Source organism: Podarcis muralis, chromosome 2, assembly GCF_964188315.1.
Source record: "Podarcis muralis chromosome 2, rPodMur119.hap1.1, whole genome shotgun sequence".
Lineage (NCBI taxonomy): Eukaryota > Metazoa > Chordata > Lepidosauria > Squamata > Lacertidae > Podarcis > Podarcis muralis.
Window position 1 is genome coordinate 87,344,047 of NC_135656.1, and position 13,300 is coordinate 87,357,346.

The 13,300-nt window shown below is 42.3% G+C and overlaps 1 protein-coding gene across 1 annotated transcript in view; it reads left to right on the plus strand.

The window, feature by feature from the left end:
• C2H3orf20 (chromosome 2 C3orf20 homolog) overlaps window positions 1-13,300 on the plus strand; it is a 53,802-nt gene that overhangs the window by 22,577 nt on the left and 17,925 nt on the right. Inside the window, exons 10-13 of the mRNA XM_077923499.1 lie at window positions 878-1,079; window positions 4,113-4,434; window positions 6,188-6,295; window positions 12,125-12,267. Of these exons, the coding sequence (XP_077779625.1) occupies window positions 878-1,079; window positions 4,113-4,434; window positions 6,188-6,295; window positions 12,125-12,267 (775 nt within the window). The remainder of the gene's footprint in view (window positions 1-877; window positions 1,080-4,112; window positions 4,435-6,187; window positions 6,296-12,124; window positions 12,268-13,300) is intronic.

Sequence of the window (13,300 nt, forward strand, 5' to 3'; positions counted from 1 at the left end):
CCCATTGCACTCTCTTAGTCAAAAAGATAGCTCAAGCTAGCAATCACATTATTTTTCTGACTAGTACAAATAATGTCCTTTGCACTGTTTGGAGATGGGGTCTTCAAAGAAATAGCTCTGAGCATGCTCAGAAGGCAAGGAGGGCTGCTCTTCAATCAGCCCTGTGTTGCCCTATACAGATGCTGGAATTGCCCTCGTAACAAGAGGGAGGAGTAACCTTCACAACTGGGACTGAAAAGCTGGCAGTCTTGATACTCAAATTTCATGTACAGTGGTACCTCTGGTTACGAACGGGATCCATTCCGGAGGCCCATTCGCAACATGAAAAGCCTGCAACCTGAAGCGCCGTATCTGTGCAGGTACTTGGCATGATTTGGCGCTTGTGCGAAGCGCGATTTAGTGCTTCTGCACATGCGCGAGCGGCGAAACCCAGAAGTAACCCTTTCCGGTACTTCCGGGTCACTGTGGGATGCAACGTGAAAAAACGTAGCATGAAGCAAACATAACATGAGGCATCACTGTATTTTCTCTGCCCAGAAACAGATAGGGGGCACCTTTCTGCCATAGCTACGCTTTTGGATTAGTGTTGGCTGAGTGGTGCAGATATCTGATTGGACAGAGAACAGTGGATTGACAGAAATGTTTGCAGAGCTTCTTTGAGTTCAAATAAAAGCATAAAATGTATGTGGGACAGGGAAGAATATGGTTTTGAGATATTGAGGGTAAGTATTATTATTATTATTATTATTATTATTATTATTATTATTATTATTATTATTTATTATAGTGTTGCATTCTCATTGGCAGAACTGTGTCCCAGTAGCTCCAATGGGCTTGTCAAAAATAACTGACAATTCTCTTCTTGTTTCTATGGCAGGGATATGTTGTGTAGACTATCCAATTGACCTTGCCCCTTCAAAGCAAGTGAAGTTTTTGTTAAAGGAACCAGTACTTCTGGCCTGGGATCGAGTTGATACCAGACCTTTGGCCACTAAACGGAGATCAGTTGTCAAGCCATATCTTACACGGAATCTTGCCTTTGATAAGCCTTTCAGGGGGAAACATAGGCCTCCTTCAAGGTCAGTGGGGTTATCTTTTGTGGGGGAAGTGTGTCTTAGTTTCTATAGAAAAGCAGGACTAATCATGTGGGTTAGCCGGCTGCAGATATGATCCTTGTAAGCAGGCATTTCAGTGGGCAGGAGTAAGCAGGGCAGAGGGGCAAGGTGTGGTGTGAGTGCAGCACTAGAGCCATTCTGATGCTCCCTCCACAGCACCCTTACCGTGCCAATCTGCCTCTCAGCTGGCAGCAGTGACCTCTACATTGGGAAACTGGATGGACGACACTGCCCTGCAGGCTGCTTCTGACTTTTAGGCCATGGCACATTGCGTCAGATGCATGACATGGATGCAGAAGGTGTAGGATGCAGAGATGCTTGGTCTCAGGTGCACTAAAGGATGCCCAAATTGGCAAGCATCCTGCAGTAGAAAAAAAAGCTGCCATAATGGGTGCATTTGCATGAACAGTCTTTGCCAACCTGGTGCCCTCCCAGTGCCGGATTTACGTATAAGTTAAACAAGCTGTAGTTTAAGGTCTCACTCTCTTGGGCGCCCCCCCAAAAAATTAAAGGGGAAAAAACATGGATGTACATTTCCAAAATATAAGATAAAAAAACAAATAAAATAAAACCTACATACTGCAACAGTGTTTTGTGTTGTGTAGGCTCCTATTTGTTATGTGGCTTTAGATACTTATTAGGTCCATAAATTGCCATATAGCATATATTCAACACGAAAAACAGCGACAATTTGTTGTTGACAAAGGACAGGTGGACGTATAAAGGGCCCCATTACCTTCAGTACCTTAGGGCCTCATCAAACCTAAATCTGGCCCTGTGCCTGCCTGATGGTTTTGGAGTCCCACTCCTACCTGGCCGGGGCTGAATGCAGCCTTTGGCATTGTGGCAACCTCCCTCGATAAAGATGGGAGTGAGGTAACATGACCAGATTTGGGTGCTTTGAAATTTAGACACTCCCTGTCGTCAGTAAAATTTGAGAGGTCTGATGTTATCTGTATGTGGTAGTGTTTTCTAATATCCAGCAGCAAGGATTTTTAATAATGTGAAGAGAAAACCTGTGGCCAGTTATCCCTCAACTAGAGGATCAAAATAACGATGAGGCACTTTGTAAACCGAACCTATCGGTTTAACCTATCTCTAGTTAAGAACTTTACGTAAAACTCTCACTTTAACTTGTTTCTGAATAAATTGATTCCTCCTAGGATGGCTATTTTGTTCTACTAAGCCAATAAAACACACCCAGGCCCTTTTGGGAAAATCTTTACCTTCCCCTCAGGGAAATAATCAGGATGGCCCTGCCTAGCTAACCCCTTTCCAGACTCTAATTTAATCCCAGTCTGATTCCCATCTGACAGTTTATTATCGTTGTTATTGTTACTACTACAATTTATTCCTGCCCTTCACCCTAAGATCCCAGGGCAGTTTACAACAATAAAAACGCAACATTAATACTAAAACACAGTATCACATACTTTTAAAATCTATTAAAAATCATTTATCTCTGTCTCAGCCCTAACTCAGCCCTTCCCGTCCCGACCTGATTCCTATTTTATAGTCCATCCCAATCTGACAGTTTAACTGTCAGGTTCAAATTTTGAACTCTTCACTCTCTCTTCATTGATTGGCTTCTGAAGTCTTCAGGAGGCTGACCAAAGCTCTGTCCATCATAGAGCCTTAGTCCAAAACATCAGAAGGTCACTAAATTGACAACTGCTGTGCTAAATGTTCCCTGGAGCACTAAAACAGCCAAAAACGTAAACAGGAGAGAAACTATAGAGAGAATTACTCCTCATACAGACTTTTGCTTGTGCATTTTCAGCATGGGCTGGAGTGTTCTTCTTGTTGTGTCATGCCATTTTCCCCAGCAAAACCTCTTTACTGCTGACAAACACCAATCTGCAGAAAACCCAGTCCCTGTTTTACCAACCCTGGACAAATCCGTCCGTTTTGGTTTCTCTCAGTTTCTCCTTTTTCCAATCTTTAGTTCATCACACCTGTACCCCAGCTTGTGATTGATTGATTGATTGATTGATTGATTATTTTCAAAAGAAGCCCTCACAAAATTCATCAGCATTTTAGTGTGCATTTATCCTAATGGGCTTGCTTGCTGTTTCCCCTGATATAATGTAGTTTTTTGTGTTCACAGTTTTGTCCATGCTTTCCCCTAATAAACATGGGAGGTGGGCTGGAGAACTACACTGCAAAATTCAGAAAACTGAAGATTTCAAAAGATTGCTGCCTTTTGGTTCACATTTTGTTTTGGGAAGTTCAAACCCAGCTTCTCCCTTGCCCCCCCCCCCTTAGCCAAAAATTAAAGAGGCATTAACTGAGATAAGGGCTATGGAAACAGAGATTGTTGGCAAGCCACTTTGCAAGATGACAGGCTTGATTGGAGCTGTGGCCCACCACTCATTCCTTCATCTCTGACCAGGTCCTCAACTATGCAGCCTGCTTTCTATAATGTTTGGCATTTTGCCCTTGATGGACCATAACAGAACTGTACTTGAGAAGGACATGTCTCTGTGGTAAAACATCTGCCTTGTGTGCAAAGGGCAGCAAGTACAGTTCTCAGCATCTGCAGGTAGGGTTGGGAGAAAGCCCTCTATGAAATCCCAGAGAGCTGTTGCCAGTCAGTGTAAACTGAGCTCAGTGGACAGTTGGCCTGACTCAGTACAAGACAGCATCCCAAGGACCACCTGTTTCCATATGTACCAGCTTCATTGTCCTTTCAGTCCCAGGCAGAAATAACTTTTTATTTCCCCATGCTGGAAGATGCAGTTTAAATGCTGCTGGCTGTTTTATGCTACTTCTTTTAATTCTGTGTCTTTTAGATTATTATTTTATTTATGTTTTAATGGTTTTGTGCTTTTAGTATGCCACCCTCATGAATACAATTGAAGAGCAGTATGAAAATGCTTAAAATAACTAACCAACCTCTGACTAGGGTTCAAGTAGCAACTTTGCTTTGCTTTCTCTGCCCCCCACCCCCACAATTACCTCTCTTTCTCTCACAACCGCATCACGTGCTTCTCACAGGAGCAAAGGAGAGGTGTCTGCAGCTAAGGATGCAGTTCGTCCACCAGAACCTTGGGCAATTTCTCTTGCTGACTGTCCGGTCGTGCTACACAAAATTATGTCTAAAGTTGGAGATGATTTATGCTGCAGGTGTGTGGTGAAGATCCCGTTGATTACAGACTTGGAATTTGAAAAGTTTATTACTGCCCCAAGAGACCCTGATCAGGTCATTGTGATCTGTGTGATCTCGCCTCAAGATCATTCCTACTCCCCTTTCTTTGAGTGGTCCATCGAAAATCTGTACATACAAATGCAACACGGCCGTCCCTCACCTTGTATTCAGGTAAGCTAGCTGCTAAACATATGCGTGCTAAACATATGCGTGCATGTGCATGCGCGCGCACACACACACAAACACACACACACAAGTTGTTTTGGTTGTACATCTGTGTTTGCATTTTGTGAGCATAGGATTTGATATCTGACACAGAAGTCTTCTTCCTGTTCATTTTAATTAAGTTTAAAAGCATGTTTCTGGAGCGTATGGAAGCTGAGAATAAGATAAACTCTGAAACATGAGGGTGGAAGCCAAAAGGAGACCTTCCAATGGTTGGGTGACCCCTTCTATTCTCTGCACCAAAAGCTCTTTGTCACTCCTCTCAAAATAGATAAAGCTGCGATGTTATGCCCATTTTCTAATCCCCAATAGGCACAATGGAACTGCAAAACATCCATAGAATTACACTGTAAATTAAAGTCATACAAATAAACAGCTTCTGCTTATTTCCATATTTGATTCACAACACCCTATCAGTCTTTCCTTGTCACAAGAATAGGACTACTTTGGTACTTAAACTGGATTTTGGTGAAGCATATACACACCTTAGATATGAGGCCCTATTTACTTGGCTTCTTTTCACTAAAGGTATTGGACAGGCTCCCTGTCATTTAGGCAGCTCATGCGCACACAGACACATATTGCCTGATAAGAACATGCCTTGCTAGAACAGACTGCCAAGGCCCATCTGGTCTACTATTCTGCTTCCCACGGCAGCCATCTTGTGGCCCACAGGCAGGGCAAGAAGGTGAAAAACAGATCCCACACCATTTGTCCTCAGAAATTGGTATTTGGTGGTATTGGTACATAGAGCAATGTAGCAATGTGACTGTTATGTATTTATCCTCTGTGAATTTCTCGTATCCCTCAAGAAAAATGGACACAGAGGTGAGAGGCCTTTATATTTTGTTACAGGCACAGGAACTCCAGCCACAACATTTTCACTCCCCACAATGATCCCTCCAGGCTGTGATACTGTTTTTCAACACATTTATTTTCAGGGCCTGTGCCAGTATATGTCATCCATGGGCAGTTGCCAGGACCACAGCATCTCAGCAGGGCTCATTGCTGATGTCTGCCCTGGACTCGCCTTAAAATGTTTGTTTGACCAGTACACAATGGTTGGATCTTGCTGCCGTTTTAATTCCCCACAATGTGCCACATTAACACTACATCAGAGCATCGTGAGAAATCAAAATGGAGGCTAGATTCAGAAGCCTGGTACTCCTTGGAGCACTGTTGCTGTTGGACTTTGCCTCAGTTTAAGTCTACCAGGGCACAGCAACAGTTGAGGTGCTCACAATAGATAACATTCTCAAACTGGCTTTGGTGACTTTGGAATGAAGGAAGCAACGTATGGCAAATCAGTCCTTGGGGAAGAGAGATGTGGGTTCAGTGGGCTCTACGGTGAAGCTGATAATCTCAGTCTTTCTCATAGTCTCTTAGCAGTTTATATGGCCAATAGCTGGAATAAGTCTCTGCTACAAGTTCTTCCTGCTTTCAGACAGGTTTTCAAACAGTGGGTGGGAAAAGAGAACGAAAAACACCCTACTCATATGCAAGGAAAACAGAGAGGTCTGCTAGAGCCCTCACTGTCTCCACTTCATCTACCTGCCTGCTGGAGTTGGCAATATTTAGTTCCTGTGCTAGACTGTTTCTGCTCCCTAGCATCAGAAACGTTACACATATTTGATTGGTTAGAACAGAAACCCCCAGGACCTTTCCAATACACTGACAGTATCACTTGTTCCATTCCCAGTGCAAGCATGATCCCTTCCGCTTCCTGAGATATGATCTTGAGTGCCCTCTAAACAAAAATCCTCCTCTGCTGGTGCAGAAGCATGCCGTTGTTCCTGGAATGGTGGTAGTAAGTATCTGGTCTTTTTCTTCTTGCAAAAATTCACACAAACACAAACTTCTAATAAATGAGACCCCACAACCTTTTGAGGAGTTCACTAATGCTTTTGCTATTATAAATTTGTTAGTCTTTAAGGTGCCACTAGACCAGGGGCGGATTTTGGTAATATGGTGCCCTGAACAAGGACAGAATTTGGTGGGCCCCCAAATATTTCTTTTCACAGTAATTCCTTTTGGTACAGTTGATCTTTTCAGTAGTACCCATATAAATATAGCTGATTATGTGGCTCCTTAGCTCAGCACCCTGTGCAGGGGAAGTGCCCTATATCCAGTGCTGACGAGACTCTTGGTTGACTTTCACAGAACTCCCTAGTATGTTTAGGGTTGTAGTCCTAGTTACATAATGATTATGCACTGTATCCACAATCCCTATAAATACACTGTAAAATACCTGACTCCTCTCTTTGGTTTCTTTTCTAACAGAAGATTTTAAAGCACTCTTTCCGCTTGATTTAATCTCATCATCTGATCTGTGAACTCAGCATCATGATCTGTTTTAATATCTCTCTATATATAACAAGTGAGCAATAGAGCTTGGAATTCAGTTGACTCCCCCAAACCTCATGTTTTGTGCAGAAAATGTGCTACTGTGTTGAATGACTGGGGCTCCCACTCTAGTTATTCCTGCAGTATATTGCTCTCTTCTTGGGAGCCTTAAGCACATAAGGAGAGATGTTTTTTATTTAGACCCATTGACAGAGGCGCCAAATCAGATAATGAAAGCCTTTCTGTGCTCTATTAAATGCTTGTAAACCGCTGGCCATGGAAGTCTCACACACTGGGTAGTCAAGTTCAGAGTTTCAAAGGGTTTGGAGGATATTATTCATTCCCTTCAGCACAGAAGAATCTATTGGCTGACTTCACCCTTGCTCTGTCCCAGTGCAGTTAATCATATTATATACCACTTTGAAGTACAGGCAACATTGATTCTAATAGCAGGAGAGAATATTTTAACTGCATAAAAATGGGGGTGGAAGTGAATCAGAGGTGAGGTGTGGGTCACTGGTAAGAACTTTGATTCATCTCAGCAGAAGGCTGGCACCCAAGATTATCCACATGGGAAGAAATAATTTAAAAAATTGGTGGGAAAGTGAGGTAACTTTCTCCCCTCTTCCACAATATTGTTGTGATCATAATTAGTACTGACATAATTAATCTACTCTTTTCAACTTTTTCATAGATGTATATTATCCTTTACACCCCAAATTCAATTTAGTTAGCTCTGAGTTCACCAGAAATTTAAGAACCAAGACCCTTTTAAAAGAGCTAGATCCTATGCATGCCTGCTTTGGAGTAAATGCTATTACTTCCAAGCAAATATGTTTAGAATTGCAACCATAATATTTGCATGTGACATGTGCAAATAATCTGCATAATAACTGGCTGAATATGGATGGGTGCCAGGCAGCAGCATCTGGTGAGCATTCCCTTGGATTATTTTATTTATTTACTGCATTAATATAGCTGCCTCGTGATGACTTCTCTGAGTGGCTCACAAAGCAAAAAATTAAATAAAACGCAACACTAAGCTACCGTATAAAGCAATGAAATGATAACAAATTAATTTAAAAACCCGAACTGAAATACAATTAAAAACCCAGGGGGTAGCATCCACTGTAGTCTATGCATTGCTAATCTTGGGAATACTGCTCTGTGCTCTGTGTGGCGCTATCCTTGGGGCTGGTCCAGAAGCTCCAGTTAAGTGCAGCAAGAAGCAACAAGACTGCTGGCAGGGGCAGATGGCCAACAGCATGTGGCATCTCTGCTAAAATACCCTCACTGGCTGCCTATATGCTACTAGACCAGGTTCAGCTTTCTTGTATTCATAAGCAAAGCCCTGAACAAGTTGGGTCCAGGGTACCTTAAGGGCCACCTGAGCCTTTAGAATCTAGCTCAGTCACTGAGATCATCCAGAGAAGCACTGTTAGCTGCCCCACCCCCATGCAGACCTGGTCCACCCATGAGGCAGGGTGAGGTGACCGCCTCAGGCGGCAGGATCCACAGGGGCAGCAGATCCTGATGTAGATCTTCACTCAACCCTTCTTCCCTAGTGGGGAAGGGAGTCTCATTTTGTGGTTCACCTCAGGTGCCAAAAGGTCTTCGGCCAGAAGAAGCTTCAATTAGAAGTCAGGCATTTATTCTCACTAGTTCATTGCTGAGGAATACTCTTCTAGCTAGACTTGCCATATTCCCAAAGGGGAAAATCTGGACAAAGTTGTTGACCTTTTTTTTCTTGGGGAGGGGGGAGTTGTTGAGCTTTTCTTGAAAGGGATTTTTAAAGCATTTTCGCCCTAGTTGTCATATGTCTGGGTTTCCCCAGATATTTGCTGATTCATCAATAATCCACCCAGATGCCATTTTGACACTCCAATTCTTGGACAAATCTGGGAAATCCCAGACATATGGCAGCCGTACTTCCAGCAGAAATTCAGCACACATCCTCACAGCTAGTTTTCAGACATCTCTTGAAGACCTCTTTATACTGACAGGTCTGTTCAATTGTTCAAACTATTCCAAGATGAACCAGCTATTTTTATGATTGTTTTGTATCTTTTTTATGTCACATTTTATTGCACTTGTATACTGCCCTGATATTTTATGTGATGGGGTGGCCTATAAATATTTTTATAAGTAAAAATAAATAGATCCATGCCTTTATCCTGAAAAGGATTGTTTCTTTGTATCAAAATATTGCCTATTGAAGAGCACAAGAATAGAAGGGTTCTTGTACTCTTGCAGGCTGACTCCATATGAAGAATCAAGCATAGAATATTTATTTGGCCATCTTAGTCTGCACACAGGAGAAAAAAACCGGATTATAAAATGACTTAGAAGAACAGTAATATCTGGGGTGTTTTTATCAGCTGGAAAGATTTGTTGAACACACTAAGATTTGTTCTTCCAACCTGAAAGAAATTGTAAATTGCAACCCATGGCCATAGACCATCTATGCACTGTCAGCCATAATATACAGAGGTAAATTAATGAGTGCATAGAGACTATTTTTCTTCTCTAGATAGAAATGGGCAAGCCCAGCAGGTGTATTTGAGACTGCCTTGTCGATATCTTATGGCTGTGACATTCACGGGGTTAATGAATCATTCTGGTGCCGACTACATATGCAGACTAAGGCCCCATCTGTAATGTACATTTAAAGCAGTCATGGTTTATCCCAAAGAATCCTGGGAACTGTAGTTCAATCAATCAATCAATCAATCAATCAATCAATCATTTTATTTGTATACCGCTTCCCAAAGGTAAAACCATGATCAAGGCGGCTTATAACATATAAGAAATTACATATTTACAAACAAAATAATCATAAAAATAAAGCACATGACCAAATTAATCAAAAAGTACACAACAATTTCTGCATAAATCTAAAATAAAGATAAAAAACAATATCAATGACAGCAACAACTCCCATCTGTCCAGCTGGGTATTTGTTTTTTTAAAAAAGGAAAATAGTGAATACCACCTGAAACTTCATTACTTCCTACGTAAAGGTGACTTTTAAAACTTAGTAATACTGTGCTTTCTATGGCACTTGAAGCCCACTAGAGGGAACTGCTGATGCTCTGAATGGGCAGAGCTGGGAAGAGAAGAGGCTGCAACTTACAGCTGCCAAAGAACTTTGGCTTCACAATGAACGCTTTGTTCCTTGCACGGAAGCAACGCTAAATCACACAGGGCGAGCATGTGGTTGCCAGCCACCCATTTCCTACAGGGACCCTTACCATTTCCGAGCCCCTCCGTCCCACCTCCCTGATCTCATATCCTTGCCTCCTCAGGCCTTCCACCCACACCCCTTGTTCTCTCTGTGGCCCCACCTAGTTCTCCTGAGCAACTCCACATTCTGCCTTCTCTCCTGGCTCATGTGCCTGTTTCTGTGGCCTGCCACCCTTTCTCTCCCACCCACGTCTCTTTCCTCTCTTACCCTTTTCACCCCTTCTTGGCCAGTCAGCCCTTTGAGACTTTCCTTTCTTGCTCTGACTTAGAATCATAGAATCTTAGAGTTGAAAGGGACTCAAGGGCCATTTATTCCAACCCCCTGCAATGCACCCCCTCCTTCTTTCCCTCCTTCTCCTCCATGAGCACTCCACCTAGCCTCACTGCCCACTCTCTTGCTGTTCCACTTATCTGCCTAGTGGTGTTGTGTCTTGTACACACCCTCCTCTGTCCTGTCTTAATTCTAGGGACACTTACCTTTTACATGTTTATTTGGGGTGAATGGAATCCATTTTATTTGGAATCCATTAAGTGAATGGATGTGGGGAGCTGGCAAAAGCATCATTGCTCCATCCTAACCTACATGCATTCATTTTAACCAGTACTGATATGCCCCCATACATATAGCGAGAGATGTAGAGAACATTTGGAACTCAGGAAAGCTGATGCTTCTGAGCAAACAGCAAGGATAGCCAAGGTGGTGCCCTTCACATGTTGTTGGACTTAAGCTCCTATAAATCCCAGTAAGCAAGGCCAGTGGTCAAGGGTGATGGGTGTTGTAGTCCAATAACAGCTGGAGGACACCAACCTGGCTACTTTTGCTGCTCCCCTATGATGGATTCATTTGCCCCATATGAACATCAGTAAGGCACTTGCAGTGTCCTGTCTTTGACCTCCACCTGCTTTTGAACCTTTTCTATCCAGCATGATATGTCCATATTCTGTAATCTTATTCTTGCCCAATGAATTTTCCTTTGCAGTGTACTCTTTTTTTAAAAAAAATAAACAATAAACTACTGTACTGCATTAGTAGTAAAGTAAGGACAGCCAGCTTCTTTACTCTGAAGGGCTACACTCCTCTCCAGTCTGGAGGCCGAAGGACATTTTGCTGCACAAACAAATTCTCTTCTCCTCTGTGCTCCCCTGCTGCCCAGAAAGCTCAAGTTCCATAATAGTTTTGACACCCTTTTGTAATAAGAGCCCCCTATCCGATAGCACATTGCCTGCAGATATGTACATTACATATTGCTATTGCTGTACATTGAATAGAAATATTATTTATTTGTGTATATGAATCTATTACAAAAACAAAACAAGTTTTTTAACTGGCCCTAGGTAGTAGGGAAGCATGCCCACCATAAATTTTGAAATTAATTACTACAAACCCTCCTTTTTTAAAAAAAGTGGACTCTTTGCCTTGTATTAGCAATATTGCTGTAGTTCTTTTAGGCGATAATGCTCCCCCCAAACACACAAACACACACCAAATAGTTTTAAAATACAGGACTTTTGGCAATTTAATCTTCTATATACCCAAGAGCGAGCCACTGAACTTTGCTGCAACCACACACACCTAAAGAAATGTGAAAATATGTTGCTGTCTTGATATCTGGCACACACAAAAAGGAGCTGGGAATCTCCTGTGATTTGTGGGGAATAGGGGTGTGGTCAGCAGGCACTGCCTGCGAGGGACACAGCAGCCGAAAAGGGTTTGCAGTAAGCCTTTCTGTGGTCAGGCTATAAGACCTGTACTGTTTCTGCTTTCCCAAAGTGAATGATGTTTCATTCAACATCAGGAGTGTTAAGTGATGTGCAGGAAGTCTCTGTGTGTGTGTGTGTGTGTGTGTGTGTGTGTGTGTGTGGAGAGAGAGAGAGAGAGAGAGAGAGAGAGCTGTCAAAGCCCCTTCATGTCTGGATGAAAACATTTAAGCCTCCTGTGCATAACAGGAAAAGGAAACCATTTGGTCCAAGCCTTCCAACTCGCTTATATATATATATATTTTATTGCAAAGCATTTTTGTTCCCCTCCTTCCTGCCTGTTTGTCAACAGATGTATGCTGGAGGGAAGCCAGTCTTTGGGGGCTGTGTTTTCAACGGATACAGCTTCAGCAAGAAAGACCTGCTGAAGCAGATCAACCAAGTTTGCCTTGACTGCAAGATGGGCCACTTCCTGCCACAGAGCTTCAAATTTAGGTAAAACAGGAAGTCCAAGGGAAGGGGAAGATGGGAATGGGGACAGGGGAGGCAGTGTCATGCAGAGGTCTGTGTTTGCAACAAGAACTGGACGAACTGGTGCACTGTGACCAGAGATGAGCTGTTATAAGAACGATGTGCCCATAAACTTCATTATTAGCAGTTCTTGCTGCTAAGTATATAACTAGAGCAGGGGTAGCCACTGGGATACCACCCAGATGTTTTTTATATATGTATTTCATAAAATTTATACACCACTTGATAGTAAAAATCCAACTGACGGTATGTTCTTGGACTACAACTCCCATCAGTCTCAGCCAACTTGGCCAATGGTCAGGGATGATGGGAGTTGTAGTTAAAGAACATCCAGGGGTACCATGTTGGCAACTCATGAATGAGATGGATAATTTTAAAAAAGAAAAAAGGTTGAATTCTAAATTCTTCCTTGCTGTGTTTCGGGTTCCTAACATTAGGCCTGTTGACTGATTAAGTTTCTAGAGTTGTCTCCAAAGCTAGTTCTCAGAGTTAGTGTTTGTTAGCCCATTATATTAGTGGGCATGAATAATTTAGGTTTCTTAATTTCAATTAGTCTACTTTCAGTAGAACTTGGAAGTCTGTTGGATACTTGTTGCTTATTCAACTGACATGTAATCAATGCATTATGTTTACATAAATCTGCATATTACCAATTTAATAGAGACTCATTTTTTAGCTCGTTGAAGTTTCCATTAAGAATGAGAGAAATGAACTTTTGGGTTAATAGACTTGCATCACTTAGGAAAGGGCACCATCATTTTCTTTTTCACCCAAATGGCAAATGCAGTTCAGTGTATGCATGTGTGCCACATTGGGGCAAAATTTTTTTCCTTATTTCACAAGTGCACTAATGCAGCCTAAGCAGGTGATGACTGTCCTGGAATGAGACCTTGGGGTCAAAATGGATAGGTCAATGAACATGTCAACCTAATGTGTGGTGGCTGTGAAAAGGGTGAGTTCCATGACAGGGATCATTTGGAAATGAAATGAAAATAAA